The 20,536-nt window shown below is 39.0% G+C and overlaps 1 protein-coding gene across 3 annotated transcripts in view; it reads right to left on the reverse strand.

Annotated features, from left to right (window-relative positions):
• The window catches only part of lmf1 (lipase maturation factor 1), a 523,997-nt gene that overhangs the window by 165,272 nt on the left and 338,189 nt on the right, over positions 1-20,536 (reverse strand). For 2 of the 3 annotated variants that reach the window (XM_072268434.1, XM_072268435.1), the window contains one exon: positions 14,350-14,517. In XM_072268434.1, the coding sequence (XP_072124535.1) occupies positions 14,350-14,517 (168 nt within the window). Of the gene's footprint in view, positions 1-14,349; positions 14,518-16,532; positions 16,616-20,536 lie in introns of those variants that run through there. The other variant, XM_072268436.1, reaches the window with a different exon arrangement.

Below are 20,536 nucleotides of genomic sequence, written 5' to 3' on the forward strand. Positions count from 1 at the left end.
TGAATTACAGGATTCCTACTGTGAGAGCCATTAAACTGCTATAGGAAAACATGTGGATAAGTTCCAGGATGGTCTAATGATGTTCAAAATGCTGTATGTCAGAAGCTTGGACATAAAGTGTAGCAAATTCATACTTGCTGAAAACTAATGTTCAGAAAATCACACAAGAAATAAACAGGTGTCTAACCTTAAATTCCTAACATGCACTTTATCATAGGAACCACCGCATCATCCAACATTTTACCTACAATCCTACATGCATACATGGGTTAGAATATCCATTACTTTTAGCACAATGAGTCTCTGGCCAGACGAGTAGCTCATCAGATCTCAGGCTGAGGATGAACACACGCACACACACACACAAAATGACCACAGAAAAATACTGGATGAACACAAAACATATGGAAGCAGAAGTGGGCTAGTCAGCTTCTTGTGCTTTCTCTGCTGTTCACTAAGATCATGCCTGTTCTTTCAAATCAGCACCACTTTCCTGCACTAATCCCTTGTTCCTAGGTTCTTTTATGTAGTCTATCCAACACTATTGTAGCTTGAGTTTTCTATCTTCCTGTAGTTAATGTAAATTTCCCAAAGGGCTAAATAAATGTAAGAGAAAATCCTACAGCCACAAGACAAATAGGAATAGAAATAAACCACTTATCATTTCATCAAATTAAATTTGATATGCATCTTAGCTTCAGGGTAAACAGAACAGAAATTGGAATTTCCCCCTCTAATCCCTCATTCTTGGCTCATTACTAACAAAACCCATTCCTTAATTTCTCTTATGAAAATGGTGGTAAGTCATCTTCTTGAACTGCTGCAGTCCTTCTGGGAAAGGCGTTTTCATGGAGGATGTGCCATGATTTAGATCCGGCAATAATGAAGAGCCTTCTATATCAGAGTAGTGGGCAATTTGGAGGGAACCCTGCAAGTGGCGATGTTTTATGGCGTCTGCTGCTCTTGTCCATCTTGATATTAGAGATTGGGAGGTGATTCAGAGTGGTCTAGGTAAGTGGTCTGCTTTGTCGTGGATAATTTGGAGTTTCTTGAGAGTCACTGGATCTGCACTCCACTGAGAAAGTGGAGAGTACTGCAGTATGTTCCCTACATGTATCTTGTAAAAGGTAGAAAGGCTTTCAGGTGTCAGCACGTGAATTACTTGACACAAGATAGTCAATCCTGATCTGTTCTAACACCCATGATATTCATGTGATTGGTCCCAATGAATTTCTGATAAATGGAGACCACACCCAACCCTTGAACTACTTGTGTTGTTGATGGGTAAGCTCAACAATGGTAATGGCACTGAATGATAAAGATAGCTGAGAATTTTTTATCTTTTTGGAAAAGTCATTATCCCTGTTCTCGGAATCTACATGTTAAAATGGTAGAAAAATTTTAGGGACTTAGGGGTGGAGCTAAGATATTGTCAGTGGGCAGCTTCTTCAAGCTCACCTTACCCAGCTTAGTGTCTTCCCTTTAAAGTCTCTTTTTCCCTATCCAAGGTGGATGGGGTTCTGTCAGAGTCCCTGATCTACAGCTGCACTGAAAATCGTGGTTCTTTACGGCAATGGTTCCCGCTTCCGGAGCTCGCCAACCAGCTGCTTTAGGTATCCCCAGGATGTGGTATATATCCCCAGGATGATATATATATGCTTGCTTGGTGGGTGGTGGGTGTGAATGATTTCTGCTGAAATAAGTGGGGGAGGGGAGGTTGATGCTTTGCTACTGCTTGAGCACGGGGGAAGGGAGCTTTGGGGTTCTAACATTTTACTGTCATTCATTCTTTGGGGTTTTCTTCTGATTTTGTGGAAGAGCAAAAATGTCACGTTGTATACTGTATACATTCTCTTGTGGCGACCCACTTTCTAGCACACACGAACCGGCTCACAACAGCGCGCGCAGGCAGAGGGCCGGCCCCAAAAAGGGCACCAGGCCATCTTCACCAGCAGGGGGAAGATCACACGCGCGGAAAGGGTCTGGGAATATGCATTCCCCACGGTAGTCCCACCCTACACTCTAATATTAAATGGAACCATTTAATATCAGTTCTGGTCACCTCACTACAGGCAGGATGTGGGTACTATAGAAACAGTGCAAAAGAGATTTACAAGGATGGTGCCTGGATTGGACAGTGTGCCTTATGAAAATAGGTTGAGTGAACTTGCCGTTTTCTCTGTGGAGCAGCAGAGGATGACAGGTGACTTGATAGAGGTGTATAAGATGGTGAGAGGCATTGATCGTGTGTATAGCCAGAGGCTTTTTCCCAGGGCTGAAATGGCTAACACGAGAGGTATAGTTTTAAGGTGCTTGGAAGTAGTTACAGAGGGGATGTCGGGGTAAGCTTTTCACACAGAGAGTGGTGGGTACATGGAATGCACTGCCAGTGGTGGTGGTGGAGTTGGATACAATAGAGTATTTTAAGAGATTCTTAGGTACGTACATGGAGCTTAGAAAAATAGAGGATTATGCAGTAGGGAAATTCTAGGCAGTTTTTAGAGTAGGTTCCATGGTGGCACAACATTGTGGGCCAAAGTGCCTGTAATGTGCTGTAGATGTCTATGTTCAATGTTCTATGTTCACTGAACCATTGAAATCACTCATAGGATTCCTTTCCTGCAAAGCTGAAAGAGGGCCTGACAGCTCCTTAAGTCTTTTAAACTGTTTTTATTATAGTAGGAGAATTTAAAAATACTGTTATCTGTTTAACACTAGGGCAAGAACTGTGAACAGCAAATGAATCCTCACAGAGCTGCAAAAATAGTATTTTAAATTTTAAATCCAATTTATGGGTTTCTCAATCAAGACATGGAATCATCCACTTATAGAGACTAACAATGGAAACAATTATGTGTTGGGTCAACAGTGGATACATACAGGTTTGTTACTCTAAAATCCATCCACTACGATGAAAGTATGTACAGGAGCTTGAAGACACACACTCAATGTTTCAAGAACGGCTTCACTTCCTCCATCTTGAGGACAATGAACCCATGAACACTACCTCAGTATTTCTCCTCTTTTTTTGCTCTACTTATTTAATTTATTTTTGTATACACTTCTTATTGTAATTTATAGTTTTTATTGTATATGTATTGTAATTTATATTTTATTTATATGTATTGTTATATGCTTTTATTTATATGTATTGCAATGTACTGCTGCCACAAAACAACAAATTTCATGACATATGCCAGTGATATATAAAGATTGCAAATAAAGTTGCAGAATTTAATACTGAATTCTGTAGGCTGAAATATGCCCAGATGGAAGATGGGGTGCTGTTCCTTAAGCATGTCGTGGGCCTTGGCTAACAGTGCAGCAGGTCACAGATGGAAAGGTTAGAGTGAGAGTAGGATGGTGAATCCATATGACAGGCAATCAGAAACTCAGGGTCAATCCTGCTGACTGAGCAGAGGGGTTCCCCAAAGCAATCACCTACTCTATGCTCAGTTTCTCCACTGTAGAAGAGACCATACTGTGAACACCAAATGCAGTGCAGTAGATTATAAACATCAAGTAGAGGGACATGGGTGATGTCAGATCAGGGAGAGTATACTGATATTCTTGGACATGTCCATGTTGTAAGGACATGTTGTAAGGAGCGAGTACAGCCAAAGACTTTTTCCTAGAACGGAAATGGCGAATACAAGGATGCATAATTTAAAGATGATTGGAAGAAAGTGTATGGGGGATGTCAGAGGTAAGTTTTAACACAGAGAATGGTGGGTGCATGGAATGCCCTGCTAGCGGTGGTAGAGTCAGATATATTAGGGACATTTAAGAAACTCTTAGATAAGCACATAAGTGATAGAAAAATGGAGGTCTATATAAGAGGGAAGGGTTAGATTGATATTAGAGTAGGCTATAAGTTCAGCACAACATTGTGGGTTGTAGTGTTCTATGTACAGACATTATGGATGAAAATGTTGGTACCTGATAATCTATTTGCAGACAACACGAAGACTGGCGGTATTGAGGATAGTAAGGAAGGTTGTCAAATGATACAGCAGAATGTAGGTCAGCTGGGAATTTGTGCAGAAAAATGGCAGATGGAGTTTAATTTGTGTATGTGTGAGATGTTGCTTTTTGGTACATCAAATGCAAGAGGGAGGTATACAATAAATGGCAGGACCTCAAGGAGCACTGATGTACCACAGAGATCTTGTGGTGCAAGTTCATTGCTCCCTGCAAGGCTTCTGGAATGTTTGCTTTCATCAGGGATGGTACGGAGTACAAAGGTTGGCAAGTCATGTTACAACTGTATACAATTTGGGCCACATCTGGAGTACTAAGTGCAGTTCTGGTTGCCACACCATGAGAAGGATGCGGAGGCTTTGGAGAGGACTCCAAAGGGGTTCACCAGAATGTTATGTAGATTGGGGTATATTACAATAAACAGAGGCTGCACAAACTTGGATTGTTTTCTCTGGAACATCAGAGGCTAAGGGGAAACCTGAGAGAAATATATAAAATTATGTGAGTCTACAATAGGGTAGATAATCAAACTGTCTTCCTAGGCTGTAAAGTTAAATACCAAAAGGCATAGCTTTAAGGTGAGAAGTCGACAAGCTTAAAGGAAATGTATGAGGCAAATCCTTTACACAAGGATTTGTAGGTACCTGTAATGTGTTGCCAAAGAAGATGGTGGAACCAGATATAATAGCAATAATTAAGAATCATTTATACAGACACATGCACAGGTAGGGAATAGATGGATACAGACTTTGTATAGGCAAATGGGATAATTTAGATTAGCATCATGGTCAGTGCAGACATAATGGTTGAATGATCTGCTCCTGCACTGTATTCTTCTATGTTGTAACTATGGGACCCAGAAAGAATGTTTGGGTCCTATACAACTACAGGATATGAAATGCCTGCTTTTTTTTTTACCTCTTTCCTTTTCACCATCTGGAAGGTTAGCGAAAGGTCTCTCCCAGTGAATCAACCATTCAAGTTTATTTCTTCTATTCCTGTCTTTAACTGAGGTCTCATCTGGCGAGCATAAAAGACCTCAAAATACCATGTTGTAGAGAAGCCATTGACCCAAGCCAGAAAGTGTATTACAGGCCTAGTTTCTTCCTATGCCCCATGCTTCATGACATCATATCGCCCCATGCTTCATGACATCATATCGCCCCACAGCCTTTCAAAGCCAATGACATTTTCCTGCAGTGTATCTGCTGTTGTAATGTAGGAAACTTGGCAGCCAAGTTTCCATAACAATGAGATCATTTGAGTATCTGTGGCTAGGTCATAGATTTTGGTTAGCACACCGCAGGAATGTCCCTTATTCTTCTTCAAGATAGTGGCATGGGGGTAAATAATGTCTTACTGAGGGAATATCGGGGTCTTGGTTTAACAATCTCATCCAAAAGATAACATTTTTGGCATCTCCTCAGTATAGCACCAGTATCAGGTCTTTGGACAGGCAAGACTGCTATTGCTGAGAATGGCTGACTCCTTCCTCACAGAAAAATGAATTACAATGAAACAAACTTATTACTATTCCTGTTCTTACGGTGATCAAATCTCTAACTGCTCAAAGCCATCCTCATGGAGCCATCCTCAAGTACATTGTCTTGAATAGGCTTTATGTTATTGATGTTAACAATCCAGCTCTGAAACTGTCTATTAGTCGAAACAATTTTATGATATTTTAGCACTCTTTGAGCAGCCCAAATTATCTTTCATTTATGACAGGCTCGGTGCTGTCACATAATTTTGTTTCTGTGTGCTTGTTCTAAGTTTGGCAAAAGTCTAACAAATATATGAAATCCGATTTGAGTCAAGAAAAAGTTGAAACAGTATCAATCCCACGTGCAGCTACTGTAAGTGACTACATCCTTTCAAATTTGAGGTGTGAACCAGACTTTGCTGCCTTTGCCGTCAGGGTGGCTCCATCATGTGATCGATGTTGCACAACAGATTGCAGTAATGAGCTAGCCCAAGGAAGGTCTGCAGTCACTACTATTCTCACTAGTTTTAAACCAGCAGCTAATTACACTTGTAAACAACAGGAATTCTGCAGACGCTGGAAATTCAAGCAACACACATCAAAGTTGCTGGTGAACACAGCAGGCCAGGCAGCATCTGTAGGAAGAGGTGCAGTCGACGTTTCAGGCCGAGACCCTTCGTTAGGACTAGACGAAGGGTCTCGGCCTGAAACGTCGACTGCACCTCTTCCTACAGATGCTGCCTGGCCTGCTGCGTTCACCAGCAACTTTGATGTGTGTTGCTAATTACACTTGTGTCTATTCTCAATGTTTAAGTGATATGATTTTCTTCCCCTGTGCCACATATGTCTATGGATTACAATGTAGCTTTAAATCAGAATGCATTGTTCTATTAAAGCAATGATAATGCCCTTATAAGATGGTCAACTCTGCCAAACCTTCTGATATGCTCTGCTGTCAAGAATTATTCCATTGATTTCCAAGGAAATAAAAATGTTCCATTGGCATCTCTATGCCTTGATTGTCCCTGAAGCTTTCCATTGGATAAATCTATAATTTACAGAACCATCTCTGTACCACAAACAATTTTTTTTAGTCTCTTTCACCGCACAAGAAAATGTACTTGGGTATCTTGGTCTCAGACTGAATTGCAACTGTTCTTCAAAGAAGTTTTTTATATAGATTTAAACAGCATCAAAATCAATTTCAACTTGATTTCCAACTCCTTTCTTCAAAGCTAGCTCCCTACGTAACCTGAATATAACAAATTTTACGACACATACTGATGATAATAAACCTGATTCTGAAAAAAGTGCTGGTATTGTTCTTTCATTGAAACATGTAAAAACTCAAAACTTGAGACAGTAAGAGTCATATTATTATCTGGCGTAAAAGTTCAATATCTCTGAATATGGTGTAAATGATTCACTATAAACACAGATTTCCTCATCTCTTAATAAGTTATATTGAATGATTTAAGCAGAAGAAAGAAGCTTAAGCGACAGGTTATTTCTCAGAAGCTACACTGCATTTAATGTGAGATATTCCTAATGACAGAAATCAGCAAATTGCTTACCAGGTCCATCTTCGAATCATGAAATATATAACCCCAGATTTGAAGCTTCAAAAATACTAAATGTTTGTTATATGATTTTGGTTTCTCTAATTACAATGTCAATTGCCCCTTGCAACTAAAAAAAATATCAAAATTAAGACATAGTCCAAGTCTGTTAGCAATCACACGATGTAAAAGGGTAGCTTTTTATCTTAAGGCAAAATTAGATGGTTGAAACAGAATTCAGACAACAGCACGGCATGATCAATCAGTTTCTTATTGAACGGCTACAGAACTAAAGTTCCTCTCATTTACCCACCTTTCCTTTTCTGATTAGTTAATTAGGGGCAGGTTTTTCGTTTTGTTCTTAACTGTGCAATTTATCTACCCTATATTATTTTTACTCTGTCAATTGAAGATCACTGCGGTAAAACTTAACACTGACCAAACAGAGAAAGGAAAATTTATACCAAGCATAGCATGAGCGACATTTCCTCCAGGGTAGGTTTGTCGAAAGTAGCCTTGTTATTTTCTTTTCATCAGTAATACTGTAGGTGTGAGTTATATTACTGAGGTTAAGTTTCATGAAATTACAGTTCCTGCACTTCACAAATGCACATTAACAATATTAACCAATGATCCATTCAATGACAATTCCCTTTTGAAAGTATCCACTCAGAAGCTACATTAATAAATTTACAGGGTGATGAACAGTAATACAAGTACCTGAATTATTTTTTTCATTCTAAGGTCTTGTTTTTAAGCAGTACGTCAGGATTAAGGATGATTTCCTTCTCTACCATCTGACCTAATGTGACTAATGAGGTCAATATGGGATTTGCTGTTGCGGCAGGAAGTGCCTAACAAGATTTGGATGTCTTTAGCACTTTACTTGCTCAATAACCAGCAGCAATTGAAGAACAGCATAGACTGGGCACATATGATGATACTACAGTCCATTGCTCTTGAAGATTTACAAGTCACAGCAACTAAGTCATGGAGAGATCACACAAGGAGAAAATGGCACAATAATGCAACTGATTGAGTTGCTGCCTCACATTTCTAGCGACCTGGGTTCAACCCAACTTTAAGTGGAGTTTGAATGTTCTCCCTGAGACTGTGTATGCTTCCTCCAGCTTTCTTTCCAAAAGCCAAAGACATGTGGGTTAGTGCAATTAGTTAGCCACTGCTCCTAGTGTGTAGATGAGTGAAGGTGTTTGGGAATGTAGGGGATGGAAATATTAGGGTGTGGGAAGAACTAAATGGGATGAGTGTCGGGTTATTGTAAATGGGTGGGTGGTGTGGATTTGATAGGTAAAGGGGCTGTATTGATCTTATGGCTCTAAAACTCATAATTTACTGTGCATTAATATTAATAGAAGCCTTGAATCATCACTTCAAGACTTTTTAGTAAATTATCTTTGATATGTAGACAGTGTAACAAAGAGGGAAAAACAAAATACAATTTGTACACAGATGGTGGCAAATTTCCACACACAGCAATGTGAAGCTGACAGCTGTTTCTTTTAGTTATCTAATAACACTTATCACCTATCAATGTACCAGGCTACACCTATCCACTTTCCCTTGTACCTCGATATACTGAATCTATATATGACTATATAATTTCAACCTTTTATGATCCCTCTTAGCCCTGATGGAGGGTCTTGACCTGAAATGTAGACCTACACCTCCTACCTCCAACAGATGCTGCTTGATCCAGCAATCTATACTTGTTTTTGTTCCAGATCCCAGCAGCTACAGTTTATTTTGACTTCAAACTACTATCTTTGTTTTAATAATAGTGGATAATGGACCAGGAAATAAGGATAACTCCAGTCTTTCACAATCACACCATGGAGTCTTTTAACCCCATGACAGAGAAGAGACCTAGGTAAAACATCACTACTGGAAAAAAGGACTCCTGACAGTGCAGCACACACTTAGCTCTGCACTAGGGTGTACTGCACTGAAGCATCAGTCTAAATTTGTGCTTAACATTCTAATGTAGTATTTGAATCCACAACGTTATGACTCAGAACAAGGATGGTGAAAATGTGCTAATATAGTGTACATCCTCAGACAGTCTTGGAGACATAGCGTGTCAAACAGAAACAATGGAAAAAAACAATGACTGATGAGCAGCACCACCCTAAAGAGCATTCTAAACAAACAATTTCAAAAATAATTGTAAACTTTGAAAACCTTTGGATAAAAGTATCAAGTTTAGGTTATCCATTAAAACAAAAATTGTGAGGCTCCACTGTGCTACTTGCCAATCCATTAAACTGGCTCTTAAGCAGAACCTGTGGTTAGAATTTCCTGAATGAAGTTGAGTCTACTCTCATCAGTGAGACCCTACATAATGTAAAGCCTTCCAATTCCGTATCACACTGAAATCAAAGACAGCAATAAAATCATACCTGCACTTGCAAACATTCAAAATCTAGCAAAATTAATCCATATCAGAAAATATTAAAAAATTAGACATTTGTTAAACAATAAGAACCCACATTTTTTGAACCCAAAGTTGTTAGATACATTGAAATTAACTGAATTATACTGCAAAAAATGTAAAGGACTTAAAATGATGATTGCTTTGCCAAGTACCTGTACTCAGTCTGCAGAAGATCCCAAACTTACTGTATATATTAATTTGCCATTCTGTCAACACTCTAACATTTCTGTCTACAGCTCCTTGCACTGTTACAAGATTCAGTGAGAAGACTAGCACCCCTTCATTCGTTTAAGCACATTGCAGCCTATAGGACTCAATGCTGAATTCTTTTTCTGTCTGCATTAGAACATGTTATTTCTGCTTCTCATCAGTTTTGCTCAGTTTTTCTTATTCTATTCATTTAGTCTGGCTACTGATCATGTGCCAAGGTCTCACAGATAGACAAGCTTAATATGCTGGCAATTGCCCCCATTTAGATTTACCCTTTTTAGTAAAGATTACACATTTGAGATAATTCCTTTGCTCTACCTATTCCTCCTTCACCTTCTCCCATTGAAAACTAACTTGTTTTTTTCTCATTTTTCTAGTTCTAACAAGCTGTCTCAGAATTGAAACATTAACTGTTTCTCTCCTGCCAGAAGCTGCTTGACTTGCTGAGTGCTTGCAGCATTTTCCATTTTATATTCCATGGTTAATAATCTTCCGTCACATGGTTCACACACAAAATAGCTTTACACTTCAGTGGATATTCCTGCCTCAGACGTATGGCTTTATTATATTCCACACAACAGTGAATATAACGGCAGTGTAAAAGCAGGGATTCATTTGCCCGCAGTTACCAAATTTTTTACTGAATTTTATAAATTGTTGAAAAGCACAGCAGCAGCCTGAATATGAAAGCAATGAGATTACATTGCACCGATTAGTACATGTGGGACAGATCTCTGAGAAAATGGAAGCATTTATTGGGAATTTGGACATGGAGACTGGTGTGTTTCTTTCATTGTCTGAATAATGTTACACGAAAGATCACGGCACAGCTAATTGGTATGTTGATCTTCTCACCCAGACTGTTAAAATACACTCCTTCACACAGCTGGGTAATGGAAGTTCAGATCTGTAAGATCTCTCATAATTGTCACAAAATATTGTTGTATGCAACATGATAAGCTCACTATTCAGAACTATTGATGGAAATAATATACTTGATGTGTATTCCCTTGAGTATAGGTTCATGGTTAATCTGATTAAGACATTTAAAACTATTTAAAAGAAATTGATAGGTTAGTTATCTCTACTGAAAGGTAACGAAGGGTAAATTGAGAACAAGGAGACAAAAACTGAAAATTAACACCAGGCTATTCAGGAATGAGACTCAAATTAGCTTATAAACACCAAAGTGTATCTGAAGAGTGGACTTGGAATACTCTCCATGAAAGGAATTGATCTTAAGAACCAAATTGAGCTTTTAAGACCAAGATTGATAGATCTGATTGGATTATCATATTACATTATATAGAGGGTTTCTGAACTGAGCACAGAATCACATCATTCGGAATCTTTCTGCATGCAATATTTGATTGAGGGCTATTTTTCCCACAAGATTGTACTCTGTTTTATTTTTTTGGAATTCATATTTGGCTACTAAATTCAGTTGCCTTGAAATTCAATCTCTTTCACTGTTATTTTTTTCCACAATTGTGCAATTGAAAACAGATCTTTCTTGGAGCAAAATGCAATAATGACAAGTTCCAGGTCATTTCGTGTCACTCAGGAAATTTGATCATGCACTTTTTGACTCAATCAACCTTGTATCTCTGAAGTGACTTCTTCATCAGGCGCTCATTAGCTTCTGTCACCTCTCATGTAACCTTTCTTTTAGAGAAATGGAGGGAGACCCAGGCCACTGCAACCAGAAACAACCACCACTGGGAACTGTTTGGACATGCATGCTTCCATAGCACAGCACTGCAATAGGAATCCTCTGAGATGTATCATATAAAATCTTTCAATCATTGAGATTCAATCTTATTCCCGATCTCAAATTCAATTTCTTAACTAATCCACTAGATTCCTCAAGACTCCAAAAGGAGATCCGAATTCCACCTGAGCCAGATCTTACTTCTATACCTAACATCCCTCTTCACCCAGTGCCAGACATTGAACCATTACAGACCCTAAATGTACACAACAATAACATGTTTTCTCCTAGGCCACAACCAAAATGTACAGCAAGAGATTCAGAACCAAAACAGTCATTAGCCCCCTGCTGCAGTACCAAACCTGAGCCCCCAGGTCATGCTCTCTTCTCACTACTGCTATCAGGAAGAAGATACAGGAGCCTCATAACTCACACCGTCAGTTTCAGGAACAGTTATTACCCCTCAATCATCAAGCTCTTGAACCAAAGGGCTGACTTCACTCAACTTCACTTGCCCCATTGCTTAACTGTTCTGACAACCTATGGACTCACTTTCAAGGACCATGTCTCATGTTCTTGATATTTATTGCTTATTTATCTAGCATTATTATTATTTCTTTTTTTCTTTCTTTCTTTTTGTATTTGCACAGTCTGTTGTCTTTCGCACACTGGTTGTCCACAGTGCTGGTGTGGTCTTTCATTGATTCTATTATGGTTATTGGATTTATTGAGAATGAATCCACAAGAACATGAATCTCAGGGATGTATATAGTGACATATATGTACTATACTTTGATAATAAACTTACTTTGAACTTTGAAACCAGAGCATTCATTTAAGTGCACTAGAAATTCTAATGAAATCCGTTCACATATCCCAAACACATTTATTACAGCAAAGGCTGATTGCAAATTTGGAATTTTATTTGAAAATGGCACTTTTCATAGTAAAAATATTTGACTACAGGAATGACAAGTAATCAATCCTCAAATATAAGAATGGAACACAAGCAAAAGCAGAAATTTCTGGTATGGAAACTCTGATGGAATTTGAATCATTCTGCCTTTGGGCATCCTTGCCTCCAAAATGCTGGGTGCAGCAAAAGGCAGAAAGAGGGAAATGTCATTCTGCTTTGCATTTGATAGACTTAATGTAAAAGTAACAACTGTTGAGGTGAAGTAAATTTAGCCCAGTGCTATATATAGACAATGAGCATTTCCATAGCTTTCTCCCCATAGTGATCTATCAAAGTGTTTGACAGCCAGTGAAGTGAATAATAAACATCATCAGTGCTAATCATAACTGTAGTCAGCAAGCTCACACAAAGAACAATATAGTTAACTTGCTTTGGGTGGGATAGGGCATCAGGGATAACTCCTCCACTCTTCAAAATACTAGGATCTTTTATTTCCAGATTACTTTTGGATCGGGACTACAGAGCGTCGTGGGAGCTGAATTCTGAAGGAAGGCAGTTTTTTAAAAAACTTCTTCGAGTGCAAGAAGGACGAGACTGCGCAGGCGTATGACGTCAACAGGACAGCGCGGAGAGTTTAAAAAGGAAGGTTGCTACAAACGGCTGTCTTTTGGATCGGGACTACAGAGCGTCGTGGGAGCTGAATTCTGAAGGAAGGCAGTTTTTTAAAAAAACTTTGAGTGCAAGAAGGACGAGACTGCGCAGGTGCGTGACGTCAACAGGACAGCGCGGAGAGTTTAAAAAGGAGACCACCCTATACAGCGGGCAGCGGAGTGAACGGTAGTAGAGTGTAGGGCTTTGGCGGTAAACGGGAAGAGGTGAGAGCGAAGCACCAACTCTTTTTTTCTCCTCCCCCCCCCCCCCCACCTTTCACGAATCGGCCTGGACAGACAGGAACAGCAGGCCCCTCACAGCTAACAGTACAAGCTAACGGTTTAAAAAGTTTATCTGTTTGGCGAGGTAATTGGGTGAGGAGACTTATTTTTCCTGTTTCATTCCTGTAGAGTTAGATAGCATGCCTGCAGGGTTAGTGCTTTGTTCAGGGTGTCAGATGTGGGAATCCTGGGAGACCTCCAGCTTCCCTGATGGCCACATCTGCGCAGGTGCACCGAGATGCAGCTCCTCAGAGACCGTGTTAGGGATCTGGAGCTGCAGCTTGATGACCTACTGCTTATCAGGGAAAGTGAAGAGGTGATAGACGGGAACTACAGGGAGGTAGTCATCCCTAGGCTACAGGGGTTAGAAAATTGGGTGACTATCAGGAGAGGGAAGGAAGATGCCCGGATAGTGGAGAGCACACCTGTGGCTGTCCCCCTCAGCAACAAATATCTTGTTCTGGATGCTATTGAGGGGGATGACCTGACAGGGGATGCCTACAGTGACTGGGTCTCTGGCACTGAGCTGGCGCTGTTGTGCAGGAGGGAAGGAGGGAGAAGAGGAAATTCTAAATTTGTGTATGTTTACAAAATACAATTAAGTTGGTCAGTAAAACTATTGAAAATCTTTTCTTTGTACTTTTGTCGGTTAAATAAAGGTTCAAGTGAATCAACGTATCACAGATTTTTGTTTTTATTGCGTTTTGGAAAATATCCCAACTTTTCTGGAAATGGGGTTTGTAGATTAATTTAAAGGAAATTCAGTTGAGAAAGAGTGATAAAATGTTTAAGGCTATTAATTGAAAGAGATTTGGAGAAATCATGAATGGAGCTTTAACATAGGAAAATATTGGCTGAGACAAGTTGCTGATTTTTCTGCTGTATCATCTATGATATAAACCAGCAAGTGTTGGCCCTTTATCAGAGACAATTAAAAACTGGAAACAAATACCAGAAAGGAAACTGATGAATTTAGAAGGCAATTAGCACAGTAGGTCAGTAATTAGATGAATCAAACACTTTTGATCTTAAACATTGTTCTTTCTCTGAAGACCTTTAAAGAAATATGCACGAGGAACTGAATTATTGAAAAATCCAATCCTACCTGGAAAAAGATCTGCAGAATTCCATGGATAATACACATCCGGCGCCCCAGAAGTAAGAAAAATGGAACAATGAGCTCAATAAAATGGTTGACCAGAACTTCAAAGCTGTGGAACCACCATGGAGATCGATGCATGTAATATGCAATTGGATTAGGTACAGGTTGAGTCTAAAATAAATAACAAAATTAAAGTTGATAAGTAATAGGGCTAAGCAAACTAGTTTCAACTCACATATTCAAGGTCTTGATAATAGAAAGAATTATGAAATGTGTTATCATTCATGATGAAATGCTATGAACAATGCTCCTTTTCATATCACCTGGCCCTTTCTCCCCCTTAATTTAAAATATAAACCTATCCACTCATAGAAATTTCAGTGATTAAAAAACCTTGTGCATCTTTAAGGTTTTGGGATGAGGGAAGTTTGATATTTCTGGCTATGGTATAGATGGGGTTGTGCTGAAGAACAGGAAGAACAGTCAGCTCAACATGAAGTTGTGGAGTGGAGTAGAGTAGGGGGAGCTTGTCAGCAGAGTCAAGGGTGAGGAATTTTGGGCACACCACTTGGGGACTGAGCATGAATTCAGATAGTTAGCCAGTGAGATAGTGCTGTTGGGTGGTTCAGCAAATGGTAGAGAAGCCAAAGGATTAGGGTACTATTTCACTTACCAGCACTTATTCCTATTAGGTGCTGTGAGAACATGACTTCATTGTGCTGCGAGTGTGCAATGGGAGTGTCATTCCTGGAAAAATACATCCCAAGCTCTTCTCTAAAAGAAGTACTGCGTGGAAATAACATCAATTTGTGGGCTCAAGGCAGAAGTTGTGATGGTTTGCAAAGGAACAAATATTGTCCAGCTAAATTTTGTTATTAGCATGATTTAACCCAAAAATCATTTCAAACATAATTTATTCCAAGTTAATCTTCAGCTACAGAACATAAGAGAAAATGGCATTTTATAATCAAATTTCAAGGTCCTGATCACTTTTCTTAGACTTCTGGAAACAGTTGTAACATGTTATAAATTACTTGCTTTAAGGACCAGGGAGACACTGCCAGCATTTGAGTTCAGAGCTTTGCAAACCATGTATTGAAAGGGCCACAGCATGATAAGTGTGTTTACCACAAAAGCGAACAGAAATGGCTGTATGCCCACTGTGTTTTGTTTGCTTAGTATGATGAGAACTGAAGGCAAAGGGAGAAGAAATTTAGCGGATATGCATTTAAGGTGAACAGAGAATGTCAAGGGTAGGCTTTTTAACAGAGAAGTTGGTAGGTGTCTGGAATGTACTGCCATAGACAATGGCAGAGGCTGATACAATTGGGTCATTTATCAACCAGACATATGGATTAGATAGAAATATGGATGTAAGCAAAATGGAGGGTTATGGGCTGTGTGGGAAGGGAAGGAAGATTGCTCACTGTGTAGATTTACATTGGTTGGCACAACATCATGGAACACTGTGCCATACTGTTCTATGTTCTAACTCCAAGGATTGGTTCTAGAACTCTGAAGAGATCTGGAACCAATCATCTGGGAACAGATGAAAGTGAACAATGGAAGGAAGAAAGCTGCAATATCCAGGACAGACTTGGAAAGGAGAATAGCCACACAGCAGAATTTGTTACTTGTGCAGTATTCTTTTATTCTGTTTCTATACTAGGAGAAATGGTAAAATAGGAATTACTGAATTAAGTACACCATTGTAACTTGTTTATAGATAATACCATGAGAACATAATTATATATTTCCATCAGTCTTTTATTCATACACAGAAATTAAATGATGAGAAAGTTAATTGCACAGCAGAGAACTGGAATGGGGAGGAGGAGAATCATTGGCTTTGGTTTTATAAATAGGAGCAGAGTGATACAAAAACACAGGACCATGTAAACAAGTCACGTTCAGTCTCACAGCACATGCAAGACATCTGGACAAAAGCTAAATTAATTTAAGGTTATTGATGTTTTTTGAGTAGCTGGCTGACATGAATACAAATAGAATTCAAGTAACTGAAGAATGACTTTCACATAATTTGAGAAGTGACAGAGGACATCAGAAGTATTTGCACAACATATTTTTAAGTTTGTTTATTTCCAACATTTAGTCCTTCACAAGCAGTTTAACAAAAACACATCCACATTGCCAATAAACAAGACTGATAATAATCTTTGTACAACCTGGATTTAATAAACTAGTTCTTGTGTTCATATTAAGAGAGTACTCATTCCCTCCCCTGGGGATACTACCGCATCCTTCCTTCCTCTTCCAAGACCAATGCAGGAAGCAGCCTGCTATGGCTAGAAGTTCACCAACTGCTTTGGGTAAGGGTCACAGAATTATTACTTCCCAGGTCAGCAAGGCAGATGTGTTTGAAAGACTTCTCAAGTCATTTCCTGAGGGGAAGCAACTCAAGGTTTCTGTGGTATCAGACGCAGCCAGCTTGCACTTACTATGATGCTTCAATTTATAGGCAACAATTCCTTCAAATAAACATTAAAAAAATCTTAATTTATGTTTATTGAGCCATGTTCTAGATTTAGCAAGTAGAGGGTGTTCAAAAGGCTTTAAAATTGGAAGTATATAAGCAGGAAAATGTTTGTTTCTGAACATTAGGATAGTTTCTGAATAATAACCTTGTTTTTGAAAATCTAATAAAAATCATCTTGTACATAGTAGATTAATGATGTTGCAGTTGCAGGGTTCAAAATAATGCTCCTTTCTTTCTACTTTTTTTATCAAATAAATTCTCGAAGTTCAAGAGCAGAGATATACTGCAACACCGTCACTTCTAACTCGTGCTGTAATCACATACCTTCCTGAATTGAATTATACAGCTATGCCTCAATTACCATTAGGTTCAAAATCTGGAACTTCCTACTCATCAGAACCATTCCACAATTTTCAAGGATGCCTACCATCATCTCTAAGTCAGGGGTAACCACAATTATAACTGGCAGAGATAAGTAACAACTGCTAGACCTGCCATCAATATAGTTACTCTCCATGATCAAAAACAGTTTCTGTTTTGGTGATCTTATGTTTTGGAAACTATAGTCATGCATCTACAGTATGCATAAAAATGACATGTTCAGTTGAACTACTGACATATGGAATATGCAATTTATCCCAGAATTAATTAGTTTTTGAATTCTCTTCTTCTCAGATGAAAACATTTCCATTCAAATTCCAAACTGAAGTCTCTGGAACTAATCCAAATTGCTTGTGACATAAACTGACTGTTTTAATTGTTGGTTATTGAGCGTGTTATTTATGTTTCTGACAAGAGAGCGTTTTGCACTACTGAAAATGTGTGACTTCCTTGGAAGTTGGGAAAAGGAGTCTTCCAGACCTAGATAAAGTTTGAAATATTTTAAAGAGATCCTCATTGAAATGCTAAAAGCCTTTAGCAAGCACAGCTTTGACTTACTTGGAGAAGAGTGGAAAACAAAAGCAGTAGAAATCACTTTTCACCTGCAGTCCAATAGTATCTCTCACTGATCAATCTCAATTACATGGATTCTACACTCATCCTAAACTCTTTGATTCTGTAAATGCAAAACATGTGTCACACCTAGTAATTTGCAAAATGTAAAAAAGAAGTTACTGTCAAAATAAACAAATAAACAAATTAGGACACTACTACATACATATGGGCAGATGTTACCATTCATTGCTCAACGGAAAACCATCAGTCAAATTTTTCAAGTGGGTGGACAGGTAAGAAATGGGAGAAAGGTACATAGCATCTAGCCAGGATGGGTTCCTGGCCAAGTACTAAAGACCTGTGCAGACTAATGGCCTGTGCATTCACTGAGTTCTTTAACCTCTCACTTTGGCAGTGTGTGGTATCCACCTGCTTCAAGCGGGCTTCAGTTATGACAATTATGGCCCAAGAAGAGCCTGGTGACCTGCCTCAATATCTATCACCCAATAGCACTTACATCCACAGTGATGAAGTGTTTTGAGAGATTAGTGATGGCACAAATCAACTCCTGCCTGAGAAGTGACATAGATCCACTCCATTCTGCCTACTGGAGCAACAGGTCCACAGCAGATACCATCTCACTGGCTCTTCACTCAACCCTGGAACACCTGGACAGCAAAGATGCATACATCAGGATGCTCTTTATCGACTATAGCTCAGCATTGAATACCAGCATTCCCTCAAAACTAATCAATAAGCTCCAACACCACCTTGTGCAATTGGATTCTTGATTTCTTCATTAGCAGACCCTAATCAGTTCAGATTGGCAGCAACATCTCCTCTCCGATCTCCATCAGCATGGCTGCAACACAAGGCTTTGTGCTTTATCTCTTTGCTCTATTCACTTTACACTTATGACTGTGTGCCTAAGAACAGCTCCAATGCCATATTCAAGTTTGCTCATGACACCACTGTCATAGGCCGAATCAAAGGTAATGATGAATCGGTATATAGGAAGGAGACTGAAAATCTGACTGAGTGGTGTGATAACAACATAACAACAATCTCTTACTCAAAATCAGAGAGCTGATCATAGACTTTACGGGAAGGAAACCAGAGGTCCATGAGCCAGTCCTCACTCCTCACTGGAGGATCAGTGCTGGAGAGGGTTAGCAACTTGAAATTCTGAGGTATTATTATTTTGGAGGACTTGGCCTGGGCCCAGCACGTAAGTGCAATTACAAAGAAAGCATGACAGCGCCTCTACTACCTAAAGAGTTTGAAGAGATTCAGCGTGACATCTAAAACTTTGACAAACCTCTATAGTTGTGTAGTGGGAGTATATTGATTGGCTACATCACAGCCTGGTACGGAAACACCAATGCCGTTGAATGGAATATCCAACAAAAAGTAGTGGATACAGCCAGTCCATCACAGGTTAAAGACCTCCCAACCACTGAGTACATCTACATGAAACACTGTCACAGAAAAGCAGCATTCATCATCAGGAACCACCCTGGACATGCTCTCTTCATGCAGCTGCCATCAAGAAAAAGGTACAAGGAGTTGCAGGACTCAAATCACCAGATTCAGGAACAGTTACTACCCGTCAGTCATCGGGCTCTTGAACAAAAAGGGATAATTTTACTCAACTTCACTTGCCCCATCATTGAAATGTTCCCACAATCAATGGACTCACTTTCAAGGCATCTTCATCCATTGTCCTTGATATTTATTACATTTATTATTATTATTTCTTCTTTTTTATTTGCACTATTTGTTGTCTTCTACATTCTTGTTAAATGCCTACTTGGGTGGTTTTTCATTATGTTATGGTTATTAATTCTATTTATAGAGTATGCCCACAAGAAAATGAATCTCAGGGTCGTATATGGTGACATATATCTAATTTGATAATAAAATTTACTTTGAACTTTGTACTGCTTCACTCATATGTTAACAATGATGTGTAGCCAGATGATTTATGCAAGTCATGCATGAGAAACAAATTGCTATAGATATACTTATTTCAACCCTAAAACAGTGAGTCTGACTGATAAGTGCCCTGATTCTCCTTTGGCAAATATATGCCAACATTTGCTGGAGAGCTTGTTAAAATACACTGCAAGGACATAATGGTGATTCAGCCAAAAGTCGAAGATGAACATTTCCCATCATTTCTAATTTCAGTCATATTTATACACGCTTCCTACACTTCCAGTGAAACTTTAAAAAACCTTACACTCAACTGTTGTGCTTAATTTTGAATTTTCCTGAAATGTATTATTCATTTTGGTATTCTATGTTGCGAAGTTATCGGTTTGTGTAATATGGGCAGTCCATGTGTTATTGCAGGTACCTGAGGTTATTGAAGGCTTCTAAATTGTAATTGTTTTCATATGTTAGTGGCTAATGCAGTTCAAAGCACGTGTCCTGCACTCTGTCGATCAAGTACATTAAAAACTCAACTCAAGATACTGTAGGAACTCATTATTTAATAATCTACTTCTCAGATAACATGCCCTTAAATTTGGAGCAGCTGCACAGTCTTGAACAGTTTTCTTAACTCTTACAAGACCAATATTTTCCTACAGCACAATATTTATGGATGGACTACTTCTTTGAATTGGAATTGCATGTACTTATTAATACAACTTCCAAAAATAATGTTAGTTTCCTAGAAATTAGCAATACAATCTGAACAAATTGGCAAGTAAAAGCTGGCATGAAAAGCTGACTTTAATTCACTGAACTCCT

This window comes from Mobula birostris, chromosome 9, assembly GCF_030028105.1.
Source record: "Mobula birostris isolate sMobBir1 chromosome 9, sMobBir1.hap1, whole genome shotgun sequence".
Classification (NCBI taxonomy): Eukaryota; Metazoa; Chordata; class Chondrichthyes; order Myliobatiformes; family Myliobatidae; genus Mobula; species Mobula birostris.